The sequence below is a fragment of the Capricornis sumatraensis genome, chromosome 4 (genome assembly GCF_032405125.1).
Source record: "Capricornis sumatraensis isolate serow.1 chromosome 4, serow.2, whole genome shotgun sequence".
In the NCBI taxonomy this organism is placed as follows: Eukaryota; Metazoa; Chordata; class Mammalia; order Artiodactyla; family Bovidae; genus Capricornis; species Capricornis sumatraensis.
This window is the reverse complement of record NC_091072.1, coordinates 31,402,463-31,429,155: the sequence shown is the minus strand read 5'-3', so window position 1 is coordinate 31,429,155 and position 26,693 is coordinate 31,402,463. Positions and strand designations below refer to the sequence as shown.

The 26,693-nt window shown below is 47.7% G+C and overlaps 1 protein-coding gene across 1 annotated transcript; it reads right to left on the bottom strand.

The window, feature by feature from the left end:
• Positions 1 to 457: 457 nt before the first annotated feature.
• Positions 458 to 26,242, bottom strand: DCTD (dCMP deaminase). The gene is made up of 6 exons (XM_068971089.1): positions 26,205 to 26,242; positions 24,129 to 24,243; positions 23,652 to 23,787; positions 5,458 to 5,574; positions 4,019 to 4,115; positions 458 to 1,526 (listed from the first exon to the last, which is right to left on the bottom strand). The coding sequence occupies exons 2-6, from the start codon at positions 24,234 to 24,236 to the stop codon at positions 1,448 to 1,450; spliced, it is 537 nt and encodes a 178-aa protein (XP_068827190.1). The 5' UTR covers positions 24,237 to 24,243; positions 26,205 to 26,242; the 3' UTR covers positions 458 to 1,447.
• Between the last annotated feature and the right edge of the window lie 451 nt (positions 26,243 to 26,693).

Genomic DNA, 26,693 nt, shown 5'->3' with positions numbered 1-26,693 from the left:
GAAGCAGGCTCCTCTGTCCATGGGGTCGCAAGAGTTGGACATGACTTAGAGCTAAACCACCACCACCACCTCCTGTGGGAGTTTTCTCCCAAGAGTTTCCTGGGGTTCAGATAACGCATTATGGTCAGGTTTTTATGTTGTTTGCCAGGTTATGCTAGATGGAAAATAAATAAATAAAAGAAAATACACGCAGCGTGCTTCACAGACAACCCGGAGACGACAGAAACAGAGTCGATCACATCATTATAATATAAAAATGAACATACCTCAGCATGGCGGATTCTAATACAATTTTAATAATGTTGGCAAGGAGCCAAATTACAAATGCCCCAGAATCTGGAGTCCAGAACCTCAGAGACAAAATAAAAACTCATAAAAATAGGAGAGTCTTTTAAAACGGTCATAATCTTTAGGATAAAGAAACCATTTTCTCAACGAAGGTACTGAGCGCATTTAATAAGAATTAAATGAGATTAAAGACAAGGTGCACTGTGACCCATTCCCCAAACGGTGGTGATTAGGAAGCTGAGATTCATGTCGACGATGAAGGCAGGGCGCCAGGCATACATGGGAGCTCGCGTCACCAACAGACCTGGACGAAACGGAAACCTGCTCCCATTTCACTGATAGGCGAGAAGAGGACAGCCTTGGAAATGGACCCTGGTGGCACGTGGGTGGCAGGTGCATGCCTACCCACATAACCCACTGCCCGGCAGGGTGTGGACCTGGGGCGAGGCAGGGAGACAGGCTGCCTCCTCCGGGGGCAACTCGTTACTCAGAGACGCTAAGGTAAGAGCTCTGCATCCCCCACAAACCAAGAGTCAGAAGCTGGAACAACAGGGGTCCCCAGCCCCTAGAGGGACAGGGTGCCACCACCCCGGGGGTGGCAGGACAGCAGAAGTGGAGAAAGAACCCCCCGCCTCAGTGATGCTCATCACCCGTCAGGATGAAGGTGCACCCCTTGCAGGATTTCTGGGTGGGTGGGGGCGTCCCCTCAACTCTCTGGAGCAAATGCCTAAATGCTACTGTCCTATGGGTCTCTCTCTTCCCTCCGAGGCCAGATGTTCAGGCAGGGTGTCTGCTCATCCCAGAAGGAACACAACCGCAATTATTTGTTTGTTGCCAGCATATGTGGTGTTGAAGAGTGGCTGTGAAACAGTGGATAACACACGACTGACCCCCTTCTGCAGAGCCACCGGTGAACCAGGAGACGGGAGACCGGAGGGGGCGGTGCCTTTACTTTAAATCCTAAATCAAGAGTTTCAACAGATGCAGATTCCATGAGACTGGAGAGGGAGTCGGGAAGACTTGAGGTTTTATATTCTTTAGATGTCGACTTTGGCCGTCCCAGCTATTAAAAAGTTATGTGTAACTTCAAGATGAGACGCATTAGCAGCTTCTTAGAAGAGGATAATCCCAATCTTCGGGAGATTTAATGAGATGGCACTCACTGCAGCTTCTGACTCGGTCTGCTGTTAATTGAATCAAAGTCAATGACAATCTGGCTGCACTTTGGTGTGAATTTTCTAAAAGTAAGAAACAAAACATAGAAAGACATTATCCAGTGAGGAGTTAGAGCCATTTGTTTACTTTGGCTTAACCTACATTTTCTGCAGGGAAGGAAAAAAAAAATTCCCTGGGATTCACTTGATATTTTGTCTCTATAGGAGCCAATTAGAGTGCACCATACCTAGAGAAACACGGACAGGAAAAGACTAAAGACAAAAAAAGATGCATGGGGTGGCTTGGTTTGTGTGTTCATCAGCTGGCTGAGTTCAGGAATTACTGGGGAATCAGAGGATTTCTAACAACTTAGCTGCCCGGCATGACATCTGATGACTAGTTTCCCCACCAGATTTATCTTATTGTTTAGGAAATTTCTGCAGCCAACCTGCAATCGCTCTAAAGCAAAAAAAAAAAAAGAGTACATTTTCTTTTGCTCTTGTGCATAGCCAAAGTCAGCCAGCTCTAATGAAGAGTCATTTTAAAAATCATGTTCAATAAATGCAGAAGTAAAATAAACTCAAGATTTTTTTTTCTCATTAATATATCTTCTCAAAAAGGTAAAAAGAACATACTTGAGAACTAAACATATTCTTAAAAAATCAGTAAATAGTAAATATATCTAATTATTGTTGTTTAGTCGCTAAGTCGTATCTGATTCTTTAGCAACCCCATGGACTACAGCCCGCCAGGCTCCTCTGTCCAAGGAATTCTCCAGGCAAGAATACTGAAGAGGGTTGCCATTTTCTTCTCCAGGGGATGTTCTCAACCCGGGGATCAAACCTGTGTCTTCCGCATTGGCAGGCAGATTCTCTGCTGTTGCTGCTGCTTATTTAGTTGCTTCAGTCATGTCCTACCATGCGACCCCATGGACTATAGCCTACCAGGTTCCTCTGTCCATGGCATTCTCCAGGCAAGATACTGGAGTGGACTGCCATGCCCTCCTCCAGGGGATCTTCCCAACCCGACAGACTCTTTACTACTTGTAAATAATTTGTGTCTCATAAGGCACAATAGTCTAAGAGATTCATTACATATAACCTACATCCCTAAAGAATCCAAAAGGTTAGCCATGTTACCAATTATAAGGACCCTAGTTGTGGACCACAGATACTATAAAGGAACATCTTCAAGAGTTTTCAGTCTAAAAGAAGTTTCTACCAGAAACCAAAGGTGGTCGGACTGACTTGCAAGTAACATGTATCTCCCAATATCTGCATAGCAAAAAAAAAAGCATACAAATCTCAACAACTTTAAATCCCAACTTAAACTATTCCTGTAAAAAGAATTCCCAGCGCTCCAACCTAGCAGGTTACTTGCACCTTAAATTTTTTTATGCCAGAGTTGCTATGTTACATCTGCAAAATTTAGAAAGGTTTAATGTTAATATAATAAAACACGTGAATTTTAAAATTTGTCACTACCAGAATAATTAGTGCAAGCCCTGGGAAGCCATTAACATTAAAGTGTAATCATTACACCGTCTTCTGATACTTCTGTCACTACCCATTAAAATCAACCCTGAGGATAATCTTTACAGCCAAAACTCATCAGGTTTAAAAAGGTGCTTCCTGTATCCAGACAAAACTCTAACCCCAAAAAGATACACATACCCCTATGTCCACAGCAGGACTATTCACAACAGGCAGCACATGGAAGCAGCCTAAATGTCCATCGACAGGTGAATGAATAGAGAAGATGGGGTAGACATACACAGTGGAGTGCTGCTGCTGCTGCTAAGTCGCTTCAGGCGTCTCCGACTCTGTGTGACCCCATAGACGGCAGCCCACCGGGCTCCACCATCCCTGGGATTCTCCAGGCAAGAACACTGGAGTGGGTTGCCATCTCCTTCTCCAATGCATGAAAACGAAAAGTGAAAGGGAAGTCGCTCAGTCGTGTCTGATTCTGGAGTGGGGTGCCATCGCCTTCTCCAAATGGAGTACTACTCGGCCATAAAAAAAAATGAAATGATGCCACATGGATGCAACTAGAGATGATCAAACTATGTGAAGCAAGTCAGAAAAGAGAAAGACAAATACCACATGGTATCACTTATATGTGCAGCTTAAAATATGACACAAATATCTATGAAGGAGAAACAGATTCACAAACATACAGAACAGTCTTGTGGTTGCCAAGGGGGATGGTGCTGGGGAAGAGACGGAGTGGGAGTGTGGGGTTCGCAGATGTAAGCTTTCATATATGGAATGGATAAACAACAAGGTCCTACTGTGTAGCACAGAGAACCATAGTCAGTATCCTATGATAAACCATAAGGGAATATTAAAAAAAAGAATGTGTGTGTGTATATATATGTATAACTGAATCACTTTGCTGTACAGCAGAAATTAGCACAGCATTGCAAGTCAACTACACGTCAATTAAAAAAAATAAAAGAGGCTCCCAAGTGGGGCAGTCAGGCCTCCCAGGCAGAAATCAAACCGCAGACAAGGTCAAACGTGCAGTCTTCCTCAGGCTTTTCCCAGTGCCTTCTCCCCCAGTGTCCCTCACTCACCTGAAGGAGATCCCGGCCATTTCAAACATGAGCCTCGCAGCTGTTGTCTCATTGCTGTCGTGGTATTTATCAGACATGAAGATAACTTCTTTTATACCTTAAAAGGCAACGATGGAAGAAATCTCATTATGGGCATGCAGAGACACTGCAACAGGCACACGGACAGGGGCCCTGGGCGAGTCTGACGAGTCACGCTTCCTGAGTGGACCGGCACACTCCGTCCAGTTACTGACACCTGTGTCTGCTGCTGTCAAATACAGCAGCGGACAGATTATATGTCATCTGCCCTCCAGTCTTTATGGATTTTTTTTTAATAAATGCAAAGTGAAAACATGTCAAATAGTCAAGCCTTGATCTGATTACCAAATTTTCTTTACTGCAGGCAATCGAATATTCTTTTTCTCACAAGGCAATGACTCCTTAACTCAAGAGGCTAGTGGGGATGGTAGAGAAGGCTGGCACAATCAAGAGATGAGGACCAGCGTGCTGCCAAGCAAGACTCTGTAGACCAGTTCAAGCCAGCAGACCAGTCCAAGACAAAGGGCCCATCTGGTTTCCTTCCCTGTCTCACCGGGTGGTTAGAGCACAAGGGCCAAGAGTCTGAACGGCACGTGACACGTCACCCACTCCTCCAGCAGCCTCGGAAGCTGCTCTTCCCGTGCACCCGCTGTCACCTCTGAGCTTGAGGATGGCGAGGAAAACTCGCAGAGGACAGTGCGCTGCCAGTGAGGAAGCCCACGACGTTCCTTAACAGAGACTCTCGATCCTGAATCCCCCAGACCCCTTCTGCTCAGAGATCCACGGGCTTGTGATAAACAGCCCCGTTAAAGCACACATCTGGCTAACATGATAAGTCTTTAAATCTCAAGCCGAGAGCTTTATGGAGATAAAGTGTAGCTGAATCTGAGATGTGACAGTTTGAAAAACGTGAAATATTCAGCACACAGTGGTGCAGATTTGTGGTAACTGTAACGTGAGAAAAACCTGAAGTCGGACCATTTGAGTCTTAACGACGTTCACATGTAGAAAGATGTTTACGTCCCAAGTATCTACCATATATTAGAGGCAAATTAAAATTTCACGTAGAGACTCCCAGCTGACCTTGTTTCTGACAGAAGTTCACTTCTCTCCCTCCCCCCTAATCTATGCACAATATGTCAGAAAATGGTAACTTGACAGTAATTATATGCAACGCCTGTGTTGTTTTTTGGCAGCTGCAGTTTAAGAAGTTGCAAACTAAATTAAAAACATGCTAAGAATCACAGAGGATGCAATTAGTCTTAGAATACCTGGCACAGTTCAAAAATAAAACGGGAAACACCTTGCAAAGTTGATGGTGCAATTAATTCAGATCTAAACAATAGCGATTTAAGATCAAGCACATCTGCATTGAGCAGGCAGGGATGCAAATGCGACAAATGGGACGGCCCGGGTCCTACCTGCCTGGATGATGAGCTTAGCACATTCATTACACGGGAACAAGGCGACATACATGGTACAGCCTTTCACGTCTGCTGAGTTTTTGTTCATAATGGCATTCAGCTCGGCATGGCACACTGTAGATTTGAAGGAAAAAGAAAAACTTAAGACTGCAAGCTCATGAAGAATTTGCTGATAGTGTTGAGGCATTCCGCTTGCCCCTCTGAAATCACACAGATGATAGACTCGATTTTTCAAAAATTGATTAAAGATGGAAAGTACTGAAAAACAAGCGCCGCCTGGACTGACGGGTTGGCGATGAGCAGCGAAACTGTTGACCACAGCAGCCCTGGGCCTGTCGGAACCTAGAACAGCAAGGAGGGACCAAGGTCAAGTGTCTTCGCCTACCCCATGCAGAGCAAGAGCTCACGGCTCCAGGAGACCCTGGGGATGGAACTGCCAGCACCACTTGTGTGTTGATAAACACACACGGGGATATTTGCCGGAGCCATTAAAAGGGCAAAGAGCAATTTTAAGAGCAAAAGAATCAGGAAGTGAAGCTAAGCATTTCTGTCCCTAGGGATCTGCTGCTCCATATGGTTCTCAGTCCACACACCCCCAAGAAAAAGATCAGCAGATAACCACGAGTTTGTCACCCGAACGAAAAACATCCATCCACTTAATGACCATGGAAAGTCGAGTTCTTGCTATAAAGGTCAGTGACCCCAGTCGGTGATCTAAGGGCATCCCCAGGCTTGACTAGGTCCAAGGTTAAGGAGGCCCCGTCCTCTCCTGTTCTGCACCTGTTGCAGCCCACCCATCTTCCCAGCTACTTGGCGAACTGTTCCCATCACCTAACCCACAGGGCACTCCTGGGAAGGAGCTAGAGTCCTTCCCCACTGGGCTCTACGCCAGAATCCTCGACCTGCTTTGTCAGGCTGCTGTATTGCTTTCTAATAACATCACTTAAGTTTCTGGCTGCATTATCTAAAATTGTTCTGCTTGTGGTTGTGATTTGCAGACTTGTCTGCCTGGTTGGAATCCCCCAGGGAGGACACACCCACAGCTGAACACTGATGGTCTGGGGTGTGGTCAGGGCTTTGGAATTTTTGAGATTCTCTCTGCAGACATGTTGAGGAAACACTGCCTTATAGAATCGTTTCATATCTGCAGGGGGACCCAACACATTCCAGGCACACCAGTGCTAGATAAATGTTTATTGAATGAATTACCATCTGGCCCTGGTCCAAATCATACAAAAGTCCTAATTCTTAATATAGGGCCTTCCAAGGTCTCTCCCTCCATCTCCAACTCATCCACCTTCTACCCTGAGCATCTTCTTCCAGGAGCACTGAGGCTGTAAAACTAAAAATGCTGCTTACCAATGGGTTCTACAAGATCAGGTCAGCAGCCGTGCACCCCGAAAGGAATTCAGGACACAGCACAGGCGCAGGCACTCTGGGCTTTGGGAAAGCAGGCAGAACAGGCCCTTAGACAGTTGGAGACATCTTTCAGGAAAAAACCAGGTACGGATTCCAAGAACATATTTTGATGAACCCGAATTCATGAATCTTCCCATACTTCAGTTCAGTTCAGTTCAGTTTAGTCACTCAGTCATGTCCGACTCTTTGGAACCCCATGGACTGCAGCACAGCCAGGCCTCCCTGTCCATCAACAACTCCCAGGGCTTGCTTAAACTCATGTCCAATGAGTTGGTGATGCCATCGAACCATCTCATCCTCTGTCATCCCCTTCTCCTCCTGCCTTCAATCTTTCCCAGCATCAGGGTCCATTCCAACGAGTCAGTTCTTCGCATCAGTGGCCAAAGTACTGGAGTTCCAGCTTCAGCGTCAGCCATTCCAATAAATATTCAGGACTTAGGAAAGCACTAAACTCATTAACTGAGATACCTGTTCCTCACGACTGGCTTATACTGATGGCACAAACTCCTTAGCCAAAATCATGTATACCTCGCTATCTCTTCAGAGCCGCTCCTCTGACCTACCCGAGAGGCTGAATCCTGGGCTACAGTCCTTAGTAAAGCCCTGAATAAGCTCTGAATAAGAGCTCTTAGGATCTCAGTTTTTCTCTCAGTCGACAAGGCCTTAAAACAAGAGAGGCCGGAACTCATGGCGCTCATGTATTTGAGCCAGGGCGTGCTCAATCAATGCACTTTTTTTTTTAATCAATGCACTTTTACTCTGGCTCGAACAAGACACAGACCCCACTCCGCTTCCTCCCCAGGTCTCCAGTTTTGGGGGGGCGTCCTACGTGTCCCTGCAAACTCAGCAGCAACTCTGCAATGCTGCAGGCAGAAAGCTGACCAAGGGCCTCTCGGGAGATGTTGAGGGGCGCTCATTTTAGCCTATGAATAACCACGATTTAGCCGCATGTGGAAATGAACAGTCTCTGGCATTGTTAAGAAAATCTAAAGGGGGAAAAAAAAAGCTGTGTTTCATCAGATCACAGCCAGTGAGAGAAGAATCCTCGCTGACTGCAGAGGGACCGAGCAGGCTCCCCAGGCTCTGTGCTGTAAACCCCAGGGTGGGGGGATGCTCCGGGCCCTCAGGGCACTGGCCTGGGAGGGGCCCTGTAGCCTCATTTCCCTTCCGGGTGACCAAGATGTTCCCTAGCTGGTATTAACACTGCTCAGTGTTAAAAACAATTAGATGTAATTGTTTCTTTTTACTTCCCCCTTGGGGGAAGAGCCCAGCCTTTCAGGTTCTCGATAACTCCCCCAGAGCCCAATGTTATGCCATGAACATAATGGGTGTTAAATATTTACTGAATGAATAAAGGAGGGAATTCAGATTCCAATTATTGATGGGGACATTGGGGAAAATACAGCAGGTCCTGTTAAATTCAAATATCAAAAATATGCTTTCCCCTCTAATGACAGCTTTTTGATGGTGCTGGTATTAATATTCAGAACTGCAGTTTCTGAATCTGTTAGGAAACACTAGGATATGGTCTTCTTTTGCCTCTCTTAAAATCAGTCACATTGAAACTACCTTCCTCTAATTCATTGGAGGTAGTCTGGGGCAAAATTTAACATTATGTCTGGACTCATTAATGAAAATTATCACATGAAACAGATTCTCTTGGGTAGCATGCAGCATCCCTGTATCAAGGGTAGTTTATAGCAGTAATACACAGGACTGTAAAACAGACTTCCTGTCTCTTAACTACAAAAGTCACAGAATGGCGAATACAGAGCTTCTTGTTAGAGACACAAGAGGCCTCCAGGGCATTTAAGCAGTTGAGTGCTGGGCACACGTGAGTAAAGGAACAAGTCACAATCCACCATCCTGCATGTTCAAAACCAGACAAGACAAAAGCGAAACCCAGGCGTCCCACCCGCGCTTTGCTGCCCTTGCTAACCCAACCCGTGCACCCCTCCAAATCCAGAGGCATCCAACACCTGCCCCAGCCACCGAACTCTAACACCTGCTTCTCGAGCCTGCATCTGAGGGTTGAGGGGAGAAGCCTCCCATCCCCGCCCCTGGAAGCGCCTGACACTCAGGGGCCCCCCTGTGCTATCAGCCTGGGTCCCTGGGTCTGAAAGTCTCCCGGCCTGGCTGACCTTTTAGCTCCGCCGCCTCCAGTCTCAGTGGCCCTGACCCTCGCTTCCCCTCCAAAACTGCCCTGGCAAAGTTAAGTAAGTTCCTAAAAACTGTTCTGGGTATAACCTTTATTTGCTGGATCGCCATGTAAAAAGTTTAAGAAATACTAGTTCATGGAAACCTGCTGACCTCTGTAATGTGCCAGTGCACGTACACAGTTCAGTTGCTCAGTCGTGTCCGACTCTTTGTGACCCCATGGACTGCAGCACGCCAGGCTTCCCTGTCCATCACCAGCTCCCAGAGCTTGCTCAAACTCATGTCCATTGAGTCGGTGATGCCATCCAACCAACTCATCCTCTGTCATCCCCTTCTCCCTGCTGCCTTCAATCTTTCCCAGCATCAGGGTCTTTTCAAATGAGTCAGTTCTTTGCATCAGGTGGCCAAAGTGATTGGAGTTTCAGCTTCAGCGTCAGTCCTTCCAAAGACTATTCAGGACTGATTTCCTTTAGGATTGACTGGTTTGATCTCTTTGCAGTCCAAGGGACCTGTACATAACCAACTATTTAAAAAAAAAACAACAAAACAAAACCTAAGCCCTAGGGGGTAGCATCTGCCAATTTCTGTGGTAGAAATACTCCCCCAGGGCCAATTCCAAGCTCCCAAAGTGATTATCATTGCGGAGAGATGCATGGAGGAGGCTGCACCCACACCCCGCCAGGCAGCCTCCTCCTTACTTGAATCCAGTCCCTTTCTAGCTTGAGTCTCTGGGTTCCCTGCTCTCCTGGCCCTAATTCTCGACCCCTCTCCCCGCACCAGCCCTCTCAGCATCACCAGACCCTGTCTCTGCCCTGCTCTCAGGCTTCTGGGCATTTCCCAAGGTGCAATCCTGCTCTTCGGTTTTCCTCCCACAATGGTCGACTTTGAGAATTCATCCATTCATAGATTCTCAGAGAGCAGATCTACTTGCAAAACCCTGAAATCTACATTTCTAACCCCAATTTCCCATATTCTCCGCAGGCTTCTTCTTTGGGGGTTGGTGTGGGGGCGGGGGGCTGAGTCCACTATGATAAACACTCTGCAGATATCTGATGACACTAAGTTAAAGGATGCCTTTATCTTTTTTTTTTGAAGCTTCCCCGGTGGCTCAGAGGTTAAAGCATCTGCCTGCAATGCAGGAGACCTGGGTTCGATCCCTGGGTTGGGAAGATCCCCTGGAGAAGGAAATGGCAGTCCACTCCAGTATTCTTGCCTGGAGAATCCCATGGATGGAGGAGCCTGGTGGGCTACAGTCCAAAGGGTCGCAAAGAGTCAGACACGACTGAGCTACTTTCTTTCTTTCTTTATCTTTTTGAGTGTTAGCATTTCTATGATGTAGCTTAAGAAGAGCTTCAGCTGGAACTACAAACAGGCCTGAGCACAAAAACCAAGCAAGGAGGATGGTTCTGTTACTGATCTCAAGATGAGCCTGGTTTCCACATTCACTGCAGGAATCAGGACCGAGTATTCCAAAGAAACACAGTGTCTAGGAAGTATTCAGAAGACAGTTAAATTGTTACACACACACAAGACTCATTTTCTGTTTACCCAGAATTACTCACCTGTGGCTGAGCAAAAAGCAAAAGAAGTCTCCCAATACTACATGTATATTTGCTAAGCACAAAGAGGGACACAGAAACCGTCACTGATTCTCAACACTGCTAAAAAGGAAAAGAATCAAATGCTGAAAATGTCAGATTGATGCTTCCAAAAGTTCTTGATTGCTAGAAAGAGAACCTCTGTTTCAGGTAATTATAAGACAATTCATATGCTTTGGTCTTTTTTCTTTTATATTACCGACTGTCAGAATTCAGAACGCATTAACCTTGGCCCACTGAGAAGAGACTGTATAATTAGAAAACTGTATTTTTCAAATTCCCTCTTACTAGGGCTTGATTAATCCTTACTGTCTCGTGTAGGCGTTTCTCTGGAAGTTTGACAAATTAACAGGATATATTCCATCCTTCGTTAGATTTAAGGGACTCAACATTTTATACATTTAACTTTCATCTCATTTGATGTAAGACTAATACAATATCTATTTTAGACAGTAGCATTATTAAGGTTTACTTAAATAGGTTTTAAAAAAAAAAGAAGCCTCAGAATAAAGGCTAAACAACTGCTAATTGCTGTACAAATAATTTAATAATGTGATTCTAGCCCAAACTGATCATCACGTGGCTGCTAGGACATGAGGGGAGCTACCAGGTCCTGATATAATTTGGGGTCAAGAAAATGAAGTTTCTATTCCAGTTAAACTCTCCAGGTTATTTAAGATTCCTTCTCGTTAGTAGTACAGGATTTTACTTGAAGAAAATTACTTTCAAGGGCCTGAGGGCTATTCTGCCGAGGCTGACCTAGAAAGCATGACAGGCTGGGGAGCAAGCAGTGTCGGGGCGAGTGAACGGTCCAGACGCAGGGCACCTGTTGAACTCAGCCTGGCCCGCCCTGCCTTCTGCCAGCACTCCCCAAGCTGCACTGGACAGGCCTCGGCGTCTCTGGGGACACTCCTGGGCCCCTGACTGATGGCCGTGACATTTCTTGGGGCAGTGAGGCCACCCAGGATTAAAGTAGGGACAGTCTGTCTCGCTGCCAAGACAGAGGGTCAGGACTCAGAGCCAAGAAGGGTGCGCTCGGGGCCGGAAATAGGTGGGAAGCTTCACCCTGCAATTAATAACTGACACAAAATGGGGTGCCGGAGTTCAAGGTTGATCCGTGCATTAAAAAAAAATAACTCAGTGTTAATTCTTTCAAGATACTCCACTTCTCTTCTAATGACAGAGCTTTCTTGGCATTCCTTCTGGAAAGCAGGGTCTGTGTTTTTACTGCTGGAGTCAGAGGGAAGCGAGGGGTTCACCCGGGTCCATCTCTTGCAGCAGAAGCACCCGCTGACCCCCTTGGACACCTGACGGGGGGCTTCCGCTGAGGGGTGGACGTGTGTCCACTCCAACAGATCCATGCAGGGGCTGCTTCCCTGCTTCAGGAGTTAAGACGGAATTTCCACTACCTGTTTCTTAATTATTGAAGGATATCCTGACAGGGCTTCATCCATCACCACCAGCCTCCAAAGGACCCGTCCTTCAAGTCAGTAATTGAACAGTAGGGGAGCCTGCAAGGTGAAGCCCTCCCTTGGACAGGTTCACACTGCTGTATTTAAAACGGAGTGCCAACAAGGACCTACTGGACAGCACAGGGAACTCTGCTCAATGCGATGTGCCAGCCTGGATGGGAGGGGAGTTTAGGGGAGAATGGATACATGTGTATGCATGGCTGAGTCCCTCCACGGTCCACCTGAGACCATCACAACATTGTTAATCGGCTATATTCCAATACAAAAGAAAAAGTAAAAAACAAAAACAAAAAGTGAATCCCTCCCTGCCTGACCACCCCCCAGCACCCCCACCAAGGTTATAAACTGTTCGTTATCCCCCAAATCCACAGCAAACATAGCTACAATTTGGCTCTCAGCATCACTCCTCATCACTCTTGTGTCTCATCTCGCGTCCGTGAAGTTCCCACATCTGCAAAGCAGCGACTGGATTTGTTATCAGAGTTTTAATGGACTGGAGGTTAAGGCGGATAGGGGAAAGGGAGGGCCAACTCAGAAACCCACAGTTACATCGCTTCTTTAGAAGACAGTGTTGGTCGCTCAGTCATGTCCGACTCTGCAATCTCATGAAATACAGGAGCCCCCAGGCTCCTCTGTCCATGGAACTCTCCAGGCAAGAATATTGGAGTGGGTTGCCATTCCCTCCTCCAGGGGAATCTTCCCGATCCAGGGATCGAACCCAGGTCTTCTGCATTGCAGGAGGATTCTTTACCATCTGAGCCCCCTTCTCAGGGACTCTGCCCCCGACCCCAACCTGCGAGTTCTGTGACCCTCTGCATCCCATGAAGCTTAGCCTCCCGGCCTATGAAACTGAAAGAAAAGGACCTGCCTCTGAGACCGTCATGCATGTAATGTGTGCAGCCCCAAAGCTGGACTTGGTGAACGTCAGCGTCTGCTGACCCTCCTGAGACCCGTCGCTGCCCACCTGAGACCCTGTGGCCCCAGCTGCTCAGCAGGGTGGGCAGGAGGGGAGACATCTCTTCCCCCTCTGTCCCCTGCCCCGGTCCCTGTCCCCTGCCCCCTTCCTCTTGCTGAAGCTGCTGGCGAGCAGCTCAGGGCACCCAGGGGAGCCACTTAGCCCCAGTGGTAGTGCTTAGGGCTAAAGAGACTTCTGACTGTGGTGTCTCCATTACTGACAACACAGCCCCCGGAACTCTAATTACGCTGCCTCCCTGTGTGCTAAGGGCACACAATCAGGTCAGAGGGAGGAGGAGCTGGAAACGCTGCACTTCACCACGGGGCGAGCCATGCCCAGCTCCCTTCTCACCGTGCACGTGCGATGCAGAAAAGGTACTGAAGCAGCAGAGAGAAGGGGGTCGCGCATCACCACTGGACAGCGCCGTGATGCGAACAGCCAAGCTCCCCCGCTCCCCTCCAGGGTTAACAGCTTTTAAGGGTGAACTGGGACTGACCAGGGGGCACTGGACCAGGAGTCAGGACGTGGGTTCTGTCCGACCCCAGCTCCACCAGCATGCCTCCTCGGGTGACATGCTGATCCTGACTCAGCCGGAGAAAAGCGGGCGGAACTGATCATTAGAGGTTCCCGGGTGAGACCCAAGCTCCTGTCCCTGCCCCACACTTCCCGGGCAGCTCTCAGCCCCTCCCGACAACCACGCCTCTCCCTACTCCCCAGTATCCGTGCCACTCCCACACCTCCTCCCTCCCCTTTCCCGCCACGGCCTCCCCCGTCCTTCACCGAAATAGGCAATTGATCACATTGCTGTTGTTCAGTCGCTCAATCGCGTCCGACTCTTTGTGACCCCATGGACTGCAGCACGCCAGGCTTCCCTGTCCTTCACTATCTCCTGGAGCTTGCTCAAACTCATGGTCACTGAGTCAGTGATGCCATCCAACCATCTCATCCTCTTCCTTCTCCTTCTCCTCCCGTCTTCAGTCTTTCCCAGAATTGGGGTCTTTTCCAGTGACTCAACTCTTCACATCAAAGGTGGCCAAAGGATTGGAGCTTCAGCTTCAACATCAGTCCTTCCAGTGAATATTCAGGATTGATTTCCTTTAGGATGGACTGGTTTGATCTCTCTGCTGTCCAAGGCCTCTCAAGAGTCTTCTCCAACACCACAATTCAAAAGCATCGATTCTTCAGCACTCAGCCCTCTTTAGAGTCCAACTCTCACATCCATACTTGACTGCTGGAAAAACCATATATCCTGGACTATATGGACCTTTGTTGGCAGCGTGATGTCTCTGCTTTTTAATACACTGTCTAGGTTAGTCATAGGTTTTCTTCCAAGCAGCAAGCATCTTTTAATTTCATGGCTGCAGTCACTGTCTACAGTGATTTTGGAGCCCAGGAAAATCACATCCCCACCTGTGACTCCAGGAACTGAAGGGCGGCTGTCACAGGCTCTATCCTCACACAACATCCTCCCCCATCACTAAGCGATGAGCTTGGGGACCAGCCCTCTCACATCCCAATCAATCTCTCTCTCTCTCCTGGAGTATTCCCATCTGCAAGCAACTATGTGCTGCAAAAACAGACAGACACCAGACCCTCCCCCTTGGTCAGACAACATAAACCTCTCCCTTGCCATGCCCCAGCCCCCCAGCTGGCTGTCATCCTGCTCTCTTCCCCGACATCTCAAAACCGGATCTCCATCCGCTCTGCCCACTGCCTCACCTGGTGTGTGCCCTCCACCTGCCTCCAGTGTACCTTCAACCCTCCCTGCTGCCCGGAGCTGCTCTCTGCAGTGTGGGCATGACCCCGTGGTGCTGAACCGCATGGGCATTTTCCCACCTCCCTGGACCTCTCGGCAGCCTTTGGTGTGGCTGCCCCTCGCTCCTTCTGGGAACACTGCTCTGTGAGCTCCCTAACATCACAGTCCTTCCCTGCAGCCCCTTCCGCTTCCATCAGCCTCAGCACCTGTGGCTCCCAGGGACACGGCCAGGGCCCGGCCTCTGCGTGCTCTCCCTGTGTCACCTCACCCAGCCCCATGAAGTCACCCCAGGCCAACAGGCCACGCGGACATCACCCTCTGCTCTCACACCCAGCCTACAGACCTCACACCCTCTCGGGGAGCTCCCACAGACGCCTCCAACCTCACGGCTCCAGACTTCCCTCGCTCTGACCCCAGACCTAGGTCCTGGGACCAGAGCTCTTCCCATCCCCCAGGCACCACCCCACCACCGCATCCTTACCTGATGGGGCCCAGTGAATCCTTCAGATCTCCAGGTAACGCTCACTTCCTCAAAAAGAACACTCAGCAACATCTGTTCATCCCAGTCCCACCCACCTGCTCTACTACTAGTCCGCAAGCTCCTTGAGCACAGAGACCAGAGTCACTGTTTACTGCTGTTGAGTGCCCAGCACAGGGTACGTATCACAGATCTCCCGTAAGTATTTGCTGAGTAAATGAATAACTACAGGTGAACATACGTGGGAAGGCATCATGTATTATAAAATACAGTTACAACTTTTAAAAAAGGAAGCAAGAAGCCTCAAGAACTCAGCAACAGACCACTCAAAGGGATACAAGACTAGAGGGCTCATTAGTACTTATTTCAACTTCTAAAAAGTTATAATTCACTTGCAGAGGGAAAAAGGACACAGAGGAATTCTGCTTCTTTTTCCCACCTAAACTCAAAATTAATGGCATTTTGAACAAAAGTCTTTTAATTGCAGAATTTAAAAATTCATGCTCGGTTATCTTATTCAATATTTTAAAGTTACTGTGGCATCTATCATTTGAAAGAAGCACAGAGATGAAATTTTACACCTCCACTAACTGGCCAGGACCTGTGCATCAGATGGTTAGACGACATGAGCAGGGAGAAGACGGGCACGTTCTAACCCCCAAATTCTCCAGTTATCATGGGATTTCCTGAAGCCGGGCCAGTATCTGTGTTTCCATAAACACCACCAGATGGACTGACTCACAGGACTCCCCAGTCCCTTCTTTCTCTTTGGTCTTAGAATCACCTCTTGACTAAGCATGTCTCCTCTCTTCATATATTTTCTTGTACTTATATATGGGCTGGAGTAGGAAATGGCAACCCACTCCAGTGTTCTTGCCTGGAGAATTCCACGGACAGAGGAGCCTGGCAGGCTACAGTCCATGGGGTCACAAAGAGCTGGACATGACTGAGCGACTCAAGCACGCACACCCACACGGGGTCTTCTTCATTGCTGTCTGCCAACCTTTTTTTCATCTGTTTATGGATGAAACACTCTTTAACTGTCCCCTCCTGCCTGTGTGTACCATCTCCATCTGGTTTATACATCTCAGAACTGGAGCAGACTTGAATCGCTGGAAGGAGGGGAAGGTATAAAGCCTGTTCTCTATTAATTTGTCCACACGCACAGATGCCTATTCCTTCTGTGTTGCTGCCATCAGCAGCCGTTTGCTGTAGCTCTCACCCCAGATGCTTCTAGAATGCCTTAAAAAAAAAAACAAACCCTAAGCAGAGAAACTGCACCCTGATTGAATACAATCAAAGCTATATTGTTTAATTTTTCTGGAGAAGTCTAGAACTGGCGGAGTCCTCAGTAATCACTTATTTCATAAAGATATTGGGACATGAAAGTCAAGTTGTATATCTGACAGCCCACAGTCCCTGGGTTCACACACACCACACCCGGACCCCAGGCTCTGGACAGTCAGTCTAGAAGGATTCTCTCGTTTGAACCTGATAATTGTCATCTTAAGCGCTGTGCAGCTTTTCTTAGCCAGTATGCATATTAAAGGTTTGCACAGTCCTATGCAAATATAAAACAATAGTCCCTTAAGAAGCAGAAGCAAAAAACAATATAAATATTCGCAAAAATCTCTAGGAACCAAATTTTGGTGTGCATTTCTGGGAGAAAATATGTATCAGTGACAGCATTAACACAGTTTATGAAAGATGGAGTCTTGATGAAAAAAAAACTCAAAACAAAACCTTAACAATTCAGGCCAGTTTCAGAACAGATCAAACAAAATCAGCATAACTGACACAGAATAGATCGATAAAGACCCCAAGGTTCATCGGAATCAGCTGCTCCCTGTCAGCACACTGCCTGGTCACACAGAGTTTCTAAGCAAAAGCTTATCAGTGTAGAGAATTAAAGAAGTTATATTTATCATTCAGATAATTAATGGGCTGGCACACTTGACACAACCTGAACGAGGCTGAATGTGGCCCTGAAGTTTTATAGAGGCTATTAATCTCTCAGCAAACCTTTTATTTAGAGACAGTGCAAACTTTAGCCTGCTTCCTGGTCATCAATTTGGAAATCACTAACCTTGAATTATTTTAAGTTTTATTATAAACTTCCATGAAGTAAACAGACTCTTTATAACTGAAGGCCAATATGTGTATTTTCATGGGTAGGTTTGATCTCCTAGATGAGCATTTGAGCTGTTCCTACATTGCTTCCACAGAGCCAGGTATCAGTGTACATTGTTACTATATATCCTTTCTAGATACTCATGGTGAAATAGTAATCTCCTGCTCTTTGAAAACAATTAGCCCTGAATTATAGATTAAAATGTATAGGTAATGAGACTTCCCTGGCAGTCCTGTGGTTTAGACTTAGCCTGCCACTGCAGGGAGTGCAGGTTCAACCCCTGGTGGAGAAGCTAAGATCTCACAGAAACATAAAAACAGAAGCACTATTGTAACAAATTGCATGCAACAAATTCAATAAAGACTTTAAAAATGGTCCACATCAAAAAACTTTTAAAAAGTGTACAGATAAAAGTCAAATAAATGAATAAAATCATGATTTGTTCTTTCCTAAGGACATTGTATAAATGTTTATAAACATTTATACCTGAAAATGAAATACACTTATGTTAAGCTGGTTAAATTTCAGGGGGAGCCTCATACATAAGCCATTGTGTTTCCCTGTTTGTCTAAGACTGTACATGGTTGAAACCCAAGTTTGCCCCTCTTTTCATAAGAACGATCTCCTTTACTTCTTTACTGTAAACTTGCTTCAAGGTTTTCCATTGATTACACTAGTTATTTTGTACAAAGTCCCTAATTAGACCCACTGTCAGGATACGAGTGCCGGATGGCCAGGGCCAGGGGTTGGGGGATTGGGGGCTGCCACCAGTGAAATTAGAATTCTGCAGGAAAAGAAACAGCAAGTCATCAAATCCATGGATCTGCCTAACAGAACCAGAGGGCATTCAATTTCAACCAGCTGAGGGAACAAATTTGATCTTAATTACTAAGAAGCTCCTACAAGATGTGAGGAAGCCACAGCTTAAGAAGGATCAGCCTCCTAAGTTCTTGATAAATTAGTTTCTCAAGACTAACCTTTTGGATGCCAAAGAAATATATCACGTGCGTGGCAGTCAGGAAAATGTCAGTGTTCAAGGGGGTAAGGTAAACGGCTAAGGAAATCACGAAAATGACATCTATGCATGCTTAACAATATGCTAAATCTGAAAAATAAAGATTACATTTAAATATAAAATTGAAAGAACTGCCACATACTGGCAAAACTGTTTCAAGCTGCCATGTTCAACTCTTGCCTTAATTAATTCCAGCACTTTCCTTCTCAGCATTATACCCTTTTTAGAGTTTTTCTGCAGAAATACAAACTGACTCTGGAAAAAGCCCCACATTGCCATGTTTAGCTGATGCATCAGAGAACAGGGCTACCCACCCTCTTGGGACATCAAGACTATGGTCCCTTCCATGATGAAAAGGGCAAAGCAACAGGCAAAGCAATCCTGGCTTCGTGATTGACCAGGATGGGAAGAGGAGGCCAAGCAAAGACATGTGCTTCCCCACGAATCCCTTCTCCAGTGAGAACCAGCATGGCAAGAAAACCCAGGCAAGCTCGATGTGCATGAGGAGCTCCTTTACAAACATGAAGTTTAACAACAGCTCCTAAGAAAGAAAGAAGCTGATTTCATGCCAACACTCGGTCTGTAAACCATGTCATCAAAATCGCTTATGAAAACCCACAGAAAGAGCGATCTCTGCATTACCACAAGTATTTCACCTCCATTTTATAAAATTGGTATTTTGATTAAATGTGCTTCACTCTGATGAATTCCACAAAGAGAAACGAATGGAAAATGTCAGCTGAATTCTTCATCTTGGGGTTAGCAACCACCCCCTCATGAAAATCAAAGCCTTCCGAAGGTTTTAACCTGGTAAATTAGATAAATCTGCTCCTTCCTGGGTTTTTTTTTTTTTTTCATTGTCATTCATGTGAAAAGGTGTCACTATAATAATGCTGATTTCTTCCTGACACTGTTAACTGACATCATACTATCTTTTGGATTTTTCGGGAAAGAGATGAGATAAAAGGCAGTTTCCTTGGCAGGGGGAATTTTCATTTTCCATATTAATACTACATTATCATCAAATCATTTCCTGAAGTTTTGATCCTAAGCCTGGAAGAACAGAAACACCCTTTAAAAACGCCTATCCAGAGACCTGGCCCAGAAGAAGCCCCGTCTTCCTATTCTGACACACGTATTCTGTGCTTACCTCCTGTCCACAAAGTGTCAGTCAAGACTGGTGACTTCCAAATTTACAGCATTAATAAGGAGAATTACGAAGTTGTATAATTTACTGGTAAATTTAAACTTACACATTTCCCAAGCTCCCCTTTGCAGTAACGTGAAGGCACGCCAGGTGTATATGGCTTCCTACCCCGTCCTAGATACAGGCCACCAACCACCTGAGCATTCCACCTCTGGCAGGTCGTTTCATGGAAATCTCTATTTGTTCAAGTGCATAGTGAGAAGATGAAAATGGGAGGCCCGCTGTGCCTCGATCCACCCACTTCAGCAAAGCTGAACTCCTGTGCCTCCCTGCAGGAAACACAGAGCACCAGCCCCAGCATTAGATGATGTCACCCGCCTGTGTGGCGTTGTATTAGTTACTTAACATTTCTGGGCCTGCAGATTCCTAACCATGAATGATGTGGGCAGCTTAGACCCGGTGGGCATGAACCCCAAGGCACCAGTGAGGTTCTTCCAGGGGTACAGGACCACAGGCTGGCAAACAGACATCCAGCACTTACCTACACTTTTTCCAAACATGTACAAATGCTGCTCAGTAACGTTCAGATTAATGTAAAGTATTACTGATAAACAACTCTTTGTCATCATGGATTTTCTGACTCAAAAGATACTACGAAAAAGTATGACCTCACTTATATATGGAATCGAAAAAATAAAAACAAGGTCACAGGTACACAGAACAGATGGATGGTTGCCAGAGGCGGCAGGTGGGGCAGAGAAACAGGCAAAGGGGGTCAAAGGTACAAACTTTCCGTTATAAAATAAGTCCCAAGACTGTGATGTACAGCATGGTGACTGCAGTTAATACTACCGTACTGCACACTTGAAAGTCGCTAAGAGAGTAGATCTTATAAGTCCCCATCATAAGAAAAAACAATTTTCTGTAAACATTATCAAATATCGGTATGTATGAATCATCATGTCATATACTTGCAACTAACCTAAGTATGTATGCCAATTATACCTCAACTTTTTTAAAAAGATCCTAATAGTTTAACTAGCATTATATAGCGGTCTTGGAAGTTTGGGTTTGTTTTTTTTTTTACATTTAAAAGCAGGTCCCATACAATCAGTTGTTGTCCTCCAGTTGCTGAGTCGTGTCTGACTCTTTGTGACCCCGTGAACTGCAGCATGCCAGGCCCCTCTGCCCTTCACTACATAATCAGAAGAACTAGGAAATCAGTGGTCTAGAATCTAGATCATCTCTACAGCTCCTTTATAGGGATGGACATATCGTCTATCCTTCCTGAAATAGCAGTCCACCAGGTTAATCCCACACAATTTCAGACATTGTCATTTATTTTGTCATTAATTTTTTTAAATCATAAAATGGAAAAAAAGAATCTGCAGTTTAGTCAGTTATCACCAAACATTTCTATTACATCCAAGGCTACCTAAACTTTTACTTCTCTGTGGCCCGAAAACCCTGAAAAAGACGGGAACTGAGTGTATGGTTTCCAGCCAGTCACAGTTATTTAGACTTAAAGCCCATCTCCGCCTGTATTATGATGTAGTAATACTAAATGCCTCTTAAAAACCATTAAATACCTTCTCCAACTTTTATGGTACATCGAATTACAAGCTCACTCTCCTGAAAGAAAACAGTCTACATTCTAACACAGCTCCATGTAAAAATGAATAATTGATAAGTAAGGGGCAAAGTGCTTAGAAAACCTAGAGGTATCACAGGAATAGTAAAAAATAATGCAGACAGACAACTGGTACCGTGAAACTCAGCAAGCATTCAATAAAAAGCAATCACAGAAGCTGGACAAATGCCTGTATGAGTTCTCTTTCTTTCCAATTCCTCCTGGAAAGGAGCTCTGAACTTGGACAAAAGGCAAGTGTCTCAGAACAAACACAATCAGCTACTGGAGAGGTTCTGGAAGTGGGGAGTTGGGGACAGGGGGCGGTAAGTGTGTTACAAAGACTTGGGCTTTCTAGGTCACTGCCAGAAACGTGCCTGGGGCTCCCGGTGATTGAAGGAGGCACAGGTCCCACTGGGAGTAACCCATGAGGTTATTCATGGTTTAACTAGAATTATAAAGGGGTCTTGGAAGTTTTTTTGACATTTAAAAGAGGGTCCCATATAATCAGTTGTTGTCCTTCAGTTGCTGAGTCGTGTCTGACTCTTTGTGATCCCGTGGACTGCAGCATGCCAGGCTCCTCTGCCCTTCACTACATAATCAGAAGAACTAGGAAATCAGTGGTCTAGAATCTAGATCATCTCTATGGCTCCTTTATAGGGATGGACACATCGTCTTTCCTTCCTGAAATAGCAATCTGTCCACCAGGTAAAGCCCACACAATTCCAGACACTGTCACTTAACTTTGTCATTAATTGTTTTAAGTCATAAAATGAAAAAAGAATCTGCATTTTAGGAAGTAACTGAGCTTACTATGAGTAAGCTGAGCTCATGAGTAACTGAGCTCAGTAACCCATGAGGAGCCCTCTACACCCAGGCGACCACTGGCATCTCTTTGTGTAACCAGCCTCAGCACCAGAGACACCTCCCAAGAATCCCTCTATCAGGAATTCAGCACTGTCCCGACTCAGTGAATAAGGGCTGGGGTACTCACACCCTTCAGCGCAGACTCTGAATTCACTGACTCATTTCTCCGATCTTTATATGGGACCTTGGACTGTCCCATGAGAAATCACCTTTGCATGTGCCTACAGACAACGAACCATTTCCCTGCTTTCTTATTGAGAGTACACAGAATCACAAGCAAGAAGACCAAAAGTTTCTAAAACATGTAGGCCCATCTTTCCCACACTTCACTCTTCTCAGCTGAGGCGGAAAAGGCAGTTTTACCCTTTTCCCTGGGACCCTGCCCTTTCTACTCCTCCAGAGGGGTGGGAGTGAAATGAACTAACCCGACTATGAAACCCCCTGCAGCACCAAACTGTGTCTGATTCCCTGAGAACCCAGAGTGCTCCGTAGTTCTCCCCAGTCTCATTCCTCAATTCCTTCTCCACCTCCGGGCACGTTTTTCTTCTTGCCCTGAAACAGCTTAGACGAAAGTTATGGGGCGTATTTAACATGATTAAGGTCCAGGAATGTTAGTAAAAAATACGTGAAGTCAGCTAAATGGAGACTTGGAGCTCTTCGTGAGGGAAAACTCCAGAGGAAAACCTCACAGGCAAGAGCCAACTTTAACAGAAAGGGCTCACATCACACCTGAACTCCCCGCACTCGTTTCCCGCAAGCACATCTTTCCCATTTGGGTGGCCCCCATCTACGTGACTCCCAGCAGAGGCGATCTGTTCATAAACACAAGTCCACACCTTAAAAGAAATTCAGCAGCATATGAAGCCCAAGGCACCTCTTCCCAGCATCAGCTTCATATTCTCCAAGGAATTCAAGGAAGAAAAGGATGCTTGCTGGGCCCTCCCCGCTTATCTCTGAAGGGAGTCTCCCTGGGGCTCAGATGGGCCACAAGCATCCTTCCCCAATTTAACGATAAAAACCAGAGATGGCCAGGCCCAGGGTCGGCTCCACACATCTGGCTTGTGGTCTGACCCCCGTCCACCCTGGCAGTGCAGCGCCCCAGAGAACAGGAGGAAGTGACCGCGTCATCCCTCGCCCAACTCCCAGCTCACAGTTTGTGTCCTGTCTCCCAGAGGTGAGCCTGAGCCAGAGGTCCTCGGTAGGTGGAAATACATGCCGCTCCTCATCAGAGCGAAGCCCAGGATGGTACTTGGTTAACTGGCTCCATTCATGAGTCGCCAAGACACAAAAGGCAGGGGCCACCGTGCCCACTTCACAGTCACCGCCCCAGGGCTGCAGCACTCTGCAGAGACGCCAGCCACCTGCAACGCTGCCCAGCCCAGCCACTGCCCCACCTCCACTCCTCGGCTCTCTTTGGAATTTAAGGGAAGGGGGGTGGGAAGCTGGGCTAGTTTAACAGGATTTGTTTTCTTAACTGGAAAGGAAGACAATGCTTTCTGGCCATCCCTGGTATGTAAGCCCTCACCGAGGCCATGCCACGAGCAGGACAGAACACACAACGTGCCCTACCGTAAGGGTACTTGGTATCCAGGATGTTCTCTGCTGTCCTCCTCCAAGGCAAGAGGTCATCGCTGCACCCATTTGGCATCCCATTGTACCCGATGCCCACGATTTTATTTTCTGCATTCACGATGCAGGCACCGACCTGCGGGGAAACATGCCCAAAGGCTTGATGACTTCGAGGGGCCGGTCTGCCACTGCAGAGGCAGCAAATGAGACCAGAGGCCTGCGGAGCTCCAGAACGGGCAGGCCAAGAGCTCTGTCTCCTTGGGGTACGAGAGACAGTGAACAGGGGTGTGTGACAATTTACTCTCTCACAGGAAAATGTGAGCAGGCAGGAATGCTAAGCAAAAGGCAGTAGATTGACTCTGCTTTTCTAAGTTGGCAGGGGTCCCCGAAGCCTCTTCCTTTTGTAATTTGCTCACTTGTGGGCATCTCTGTGTCTGTCTGCCAGTGTCCACACATTCTCCTGCAGAACTCGCTTACCTGGGAATTTGGATCTTTGCTCCTCTGTGCTGATAAGAAGGCCACCGCCATGAAATACTCAGGCCATTCGAGATAGTCATCACGTTTTCTGCAGGGAACTTCACTCATGCTGGGTCTAGAAGGCAAACACACAACAAAACAGCAGTCGACAAACACATTTTGGTCAATCTGCTTTCCAATTCGACCCAAGCACACGTCAGCTTTGGCTCTCCAAACTTAAAACAATTTCTATTGACATTTATCAATCAGACATCACAGCACATTAACCCTGGACATTCTGTGGTCTTAAGAAAAAAAAAATTAAGTTAACTATTTCAAAAGTTTGCTGTGCGGCTGCACCTTCCCAAATATTGTATCTATTTACTACTTTCTCATAGGATTTTCTTTTTTTTTGCAAGTTACTACACATGCCTGAACTACAAATCATTCTCATCTTTCACCTCTCTCCGTTATCAAAGGATGTCAGCACAAGAGGGCAGGAGAAAAGAGAACATTTTTTGACCATCTGCGCACGTGCATGCTAAGTCACTCCAGTTGCATCCAACTCTTTGTGGCTCTATGGACTGTAACCCACCAGGCTCCTCTGTCCACGGGGATTCTCTAGGCAAGAACACTGGAGTGGGTTATCGTTTCCTTCTCCAGGGGATCTTCCCCACTCAGGGATCGAACCCATGTCTCTTATGTCTCCAGCACTGGCGGGCACATTTCTTACCAATAGGGCCACCCAGGAAGCGGGATCTACCGAGTACAACCTATTTCAGATACTCTTAAAGGTTGTACATATCAACTCAATGAAGGCTCCTTCTGAATTAAGTTAACTCACACCCCTCTTACAGAGACTCAAAGAACTTAGGTAACTCGCCCTAAATCAGGTGGGATTACTATCCATGCCAGAAGGATTCCATATGACTCCGTCCTAGCTGTGATATTCCTGGATCCCTATCCTTTCCCTTCCCTTCGTTTCCCCAGATGGGACAGAAATTATCCACCCTGAGTAGTGACTCAAACGAAGAGAAACTATTTAGACTCTTGCTATGATTATGGCAAGATTTCAGTAACATTGGGCTACACTCAGGAAAAGATACTGTCTCCACAATGGGGTCAGAGCCCCTAAAGTGGGCTAAAACTGCCAGTAAGGGGGAGGGGCCCTTTCAAGGGAGAGGAAAACAAGAGCAAAAAAGCAGAGCAACACAGGAACCGACTTCAGTGAGTCTGGAGAAAGCCTAGACATCCCGGCTTAAGAAAGGTGAGCATTTCCCCGCAGCTCCGCTTCGGGATCCAGCTGTGACACTTACAGCTAGGAGCAGCGCCAGAGGGTGCCTACGACTGGGTACCACCCACTGGGAACCATCCGATTTGTTGTTGTTTAGTCGCCAGTCGCTCAGTCACCTCCCACTCTTTGCAACCTCGTGGGCTGCAGGGCTCCAGGCTCCTCTGTCCATGGGATTTCCCACGCAAGAATACTGGAGCGGCTTGCCATTTCCTTCTCCAGGGGATCTTCCCTACCCAGGGATCGAACCCGTGTCTCCTGCATTGGCAGGGGGACTCTTTACCACTGAGCCACCGGAGATGTCCCCGAACTCGTTCATTCAAAGTTTAAAGGTTAGCACCCAAACTCGCTGCGGGGGCCCCGGAATGAGTGCTTGCCAAACAAGAAGGCGAAGACGGGAAGGAGAGGGGAACTTAATACCCCGGTTTGGTCTAGCGCTCGCCGCCGGTTTAGAAGCACAAGAGGACCACAGGTCCGGGGAGATGCCGCTGGTCAACCGGCAGGGTCACAACCCGCCCTCCTCCCGCCCAGATCCCGGGCCGGAGCCCGCCGCCCCGCTGCAGACGTGACTTCCAGAGCCCCCGCCCCCGGGGCCCCGGCGCGCGCCCTCGGCTCCCGCAGGGGGGAGAAGGCGTCTCGGAGGCCGCGGGACCCGCCGCGAAAAGCACCGAGCGCCGCCGACCCCGCACGCGTTCCCCCGGCAGCAGGTGTAACCGGGAGGGGGAGTCCCCGGGGCTCCGCGCGCCCGGGCCGCGCCACGTGGCCCGCACCGCCGCCCCCGCGCCCCTCCGGCCCCGGCCGGCGACCTGCAGGCCAGCGCCAGTCCCCGCCGTCCCGCCGCCGCCGCCTTCCCGCCGCGCGCCCGGGGAGGAAGTCGGCCGAGGGGGCGGGCCCGCCGCGCGGCCGGAAGGCGGCGGAGGCCCGCCGGACGCGCGGCCGGGGAGGGGTCCCCGGGGGGGGGGGTCGCGGGCGCCTCCGCGTCCCGGCATGCTGGGAGCCCGGCCAGCCCACCCGAAGGTCCGGCCTGCGGCCTCTGGGCCCGGCGCGGGAACGACTCCTCCCGGGGCCCCTGTCCCCACTTTGTTGTGGGGGGTGTGGTTTGGGGTTCGCCGTGACTTTGATCGGGTGGCTGCGACCTGCGCGGTCGCCCAGCCGCCCTGGGTCCTCCCGAGGGACCACCGGCAGCCGCTCCCCGCCGGGCTCCGACTTCAAGACAACCGCTGCTTTTTTTCAGAACTCTGGATCTGAGGGTAGTTTTTGTTGTTGATGGTGCAGGTTTGGGGTGTTTCCCCACC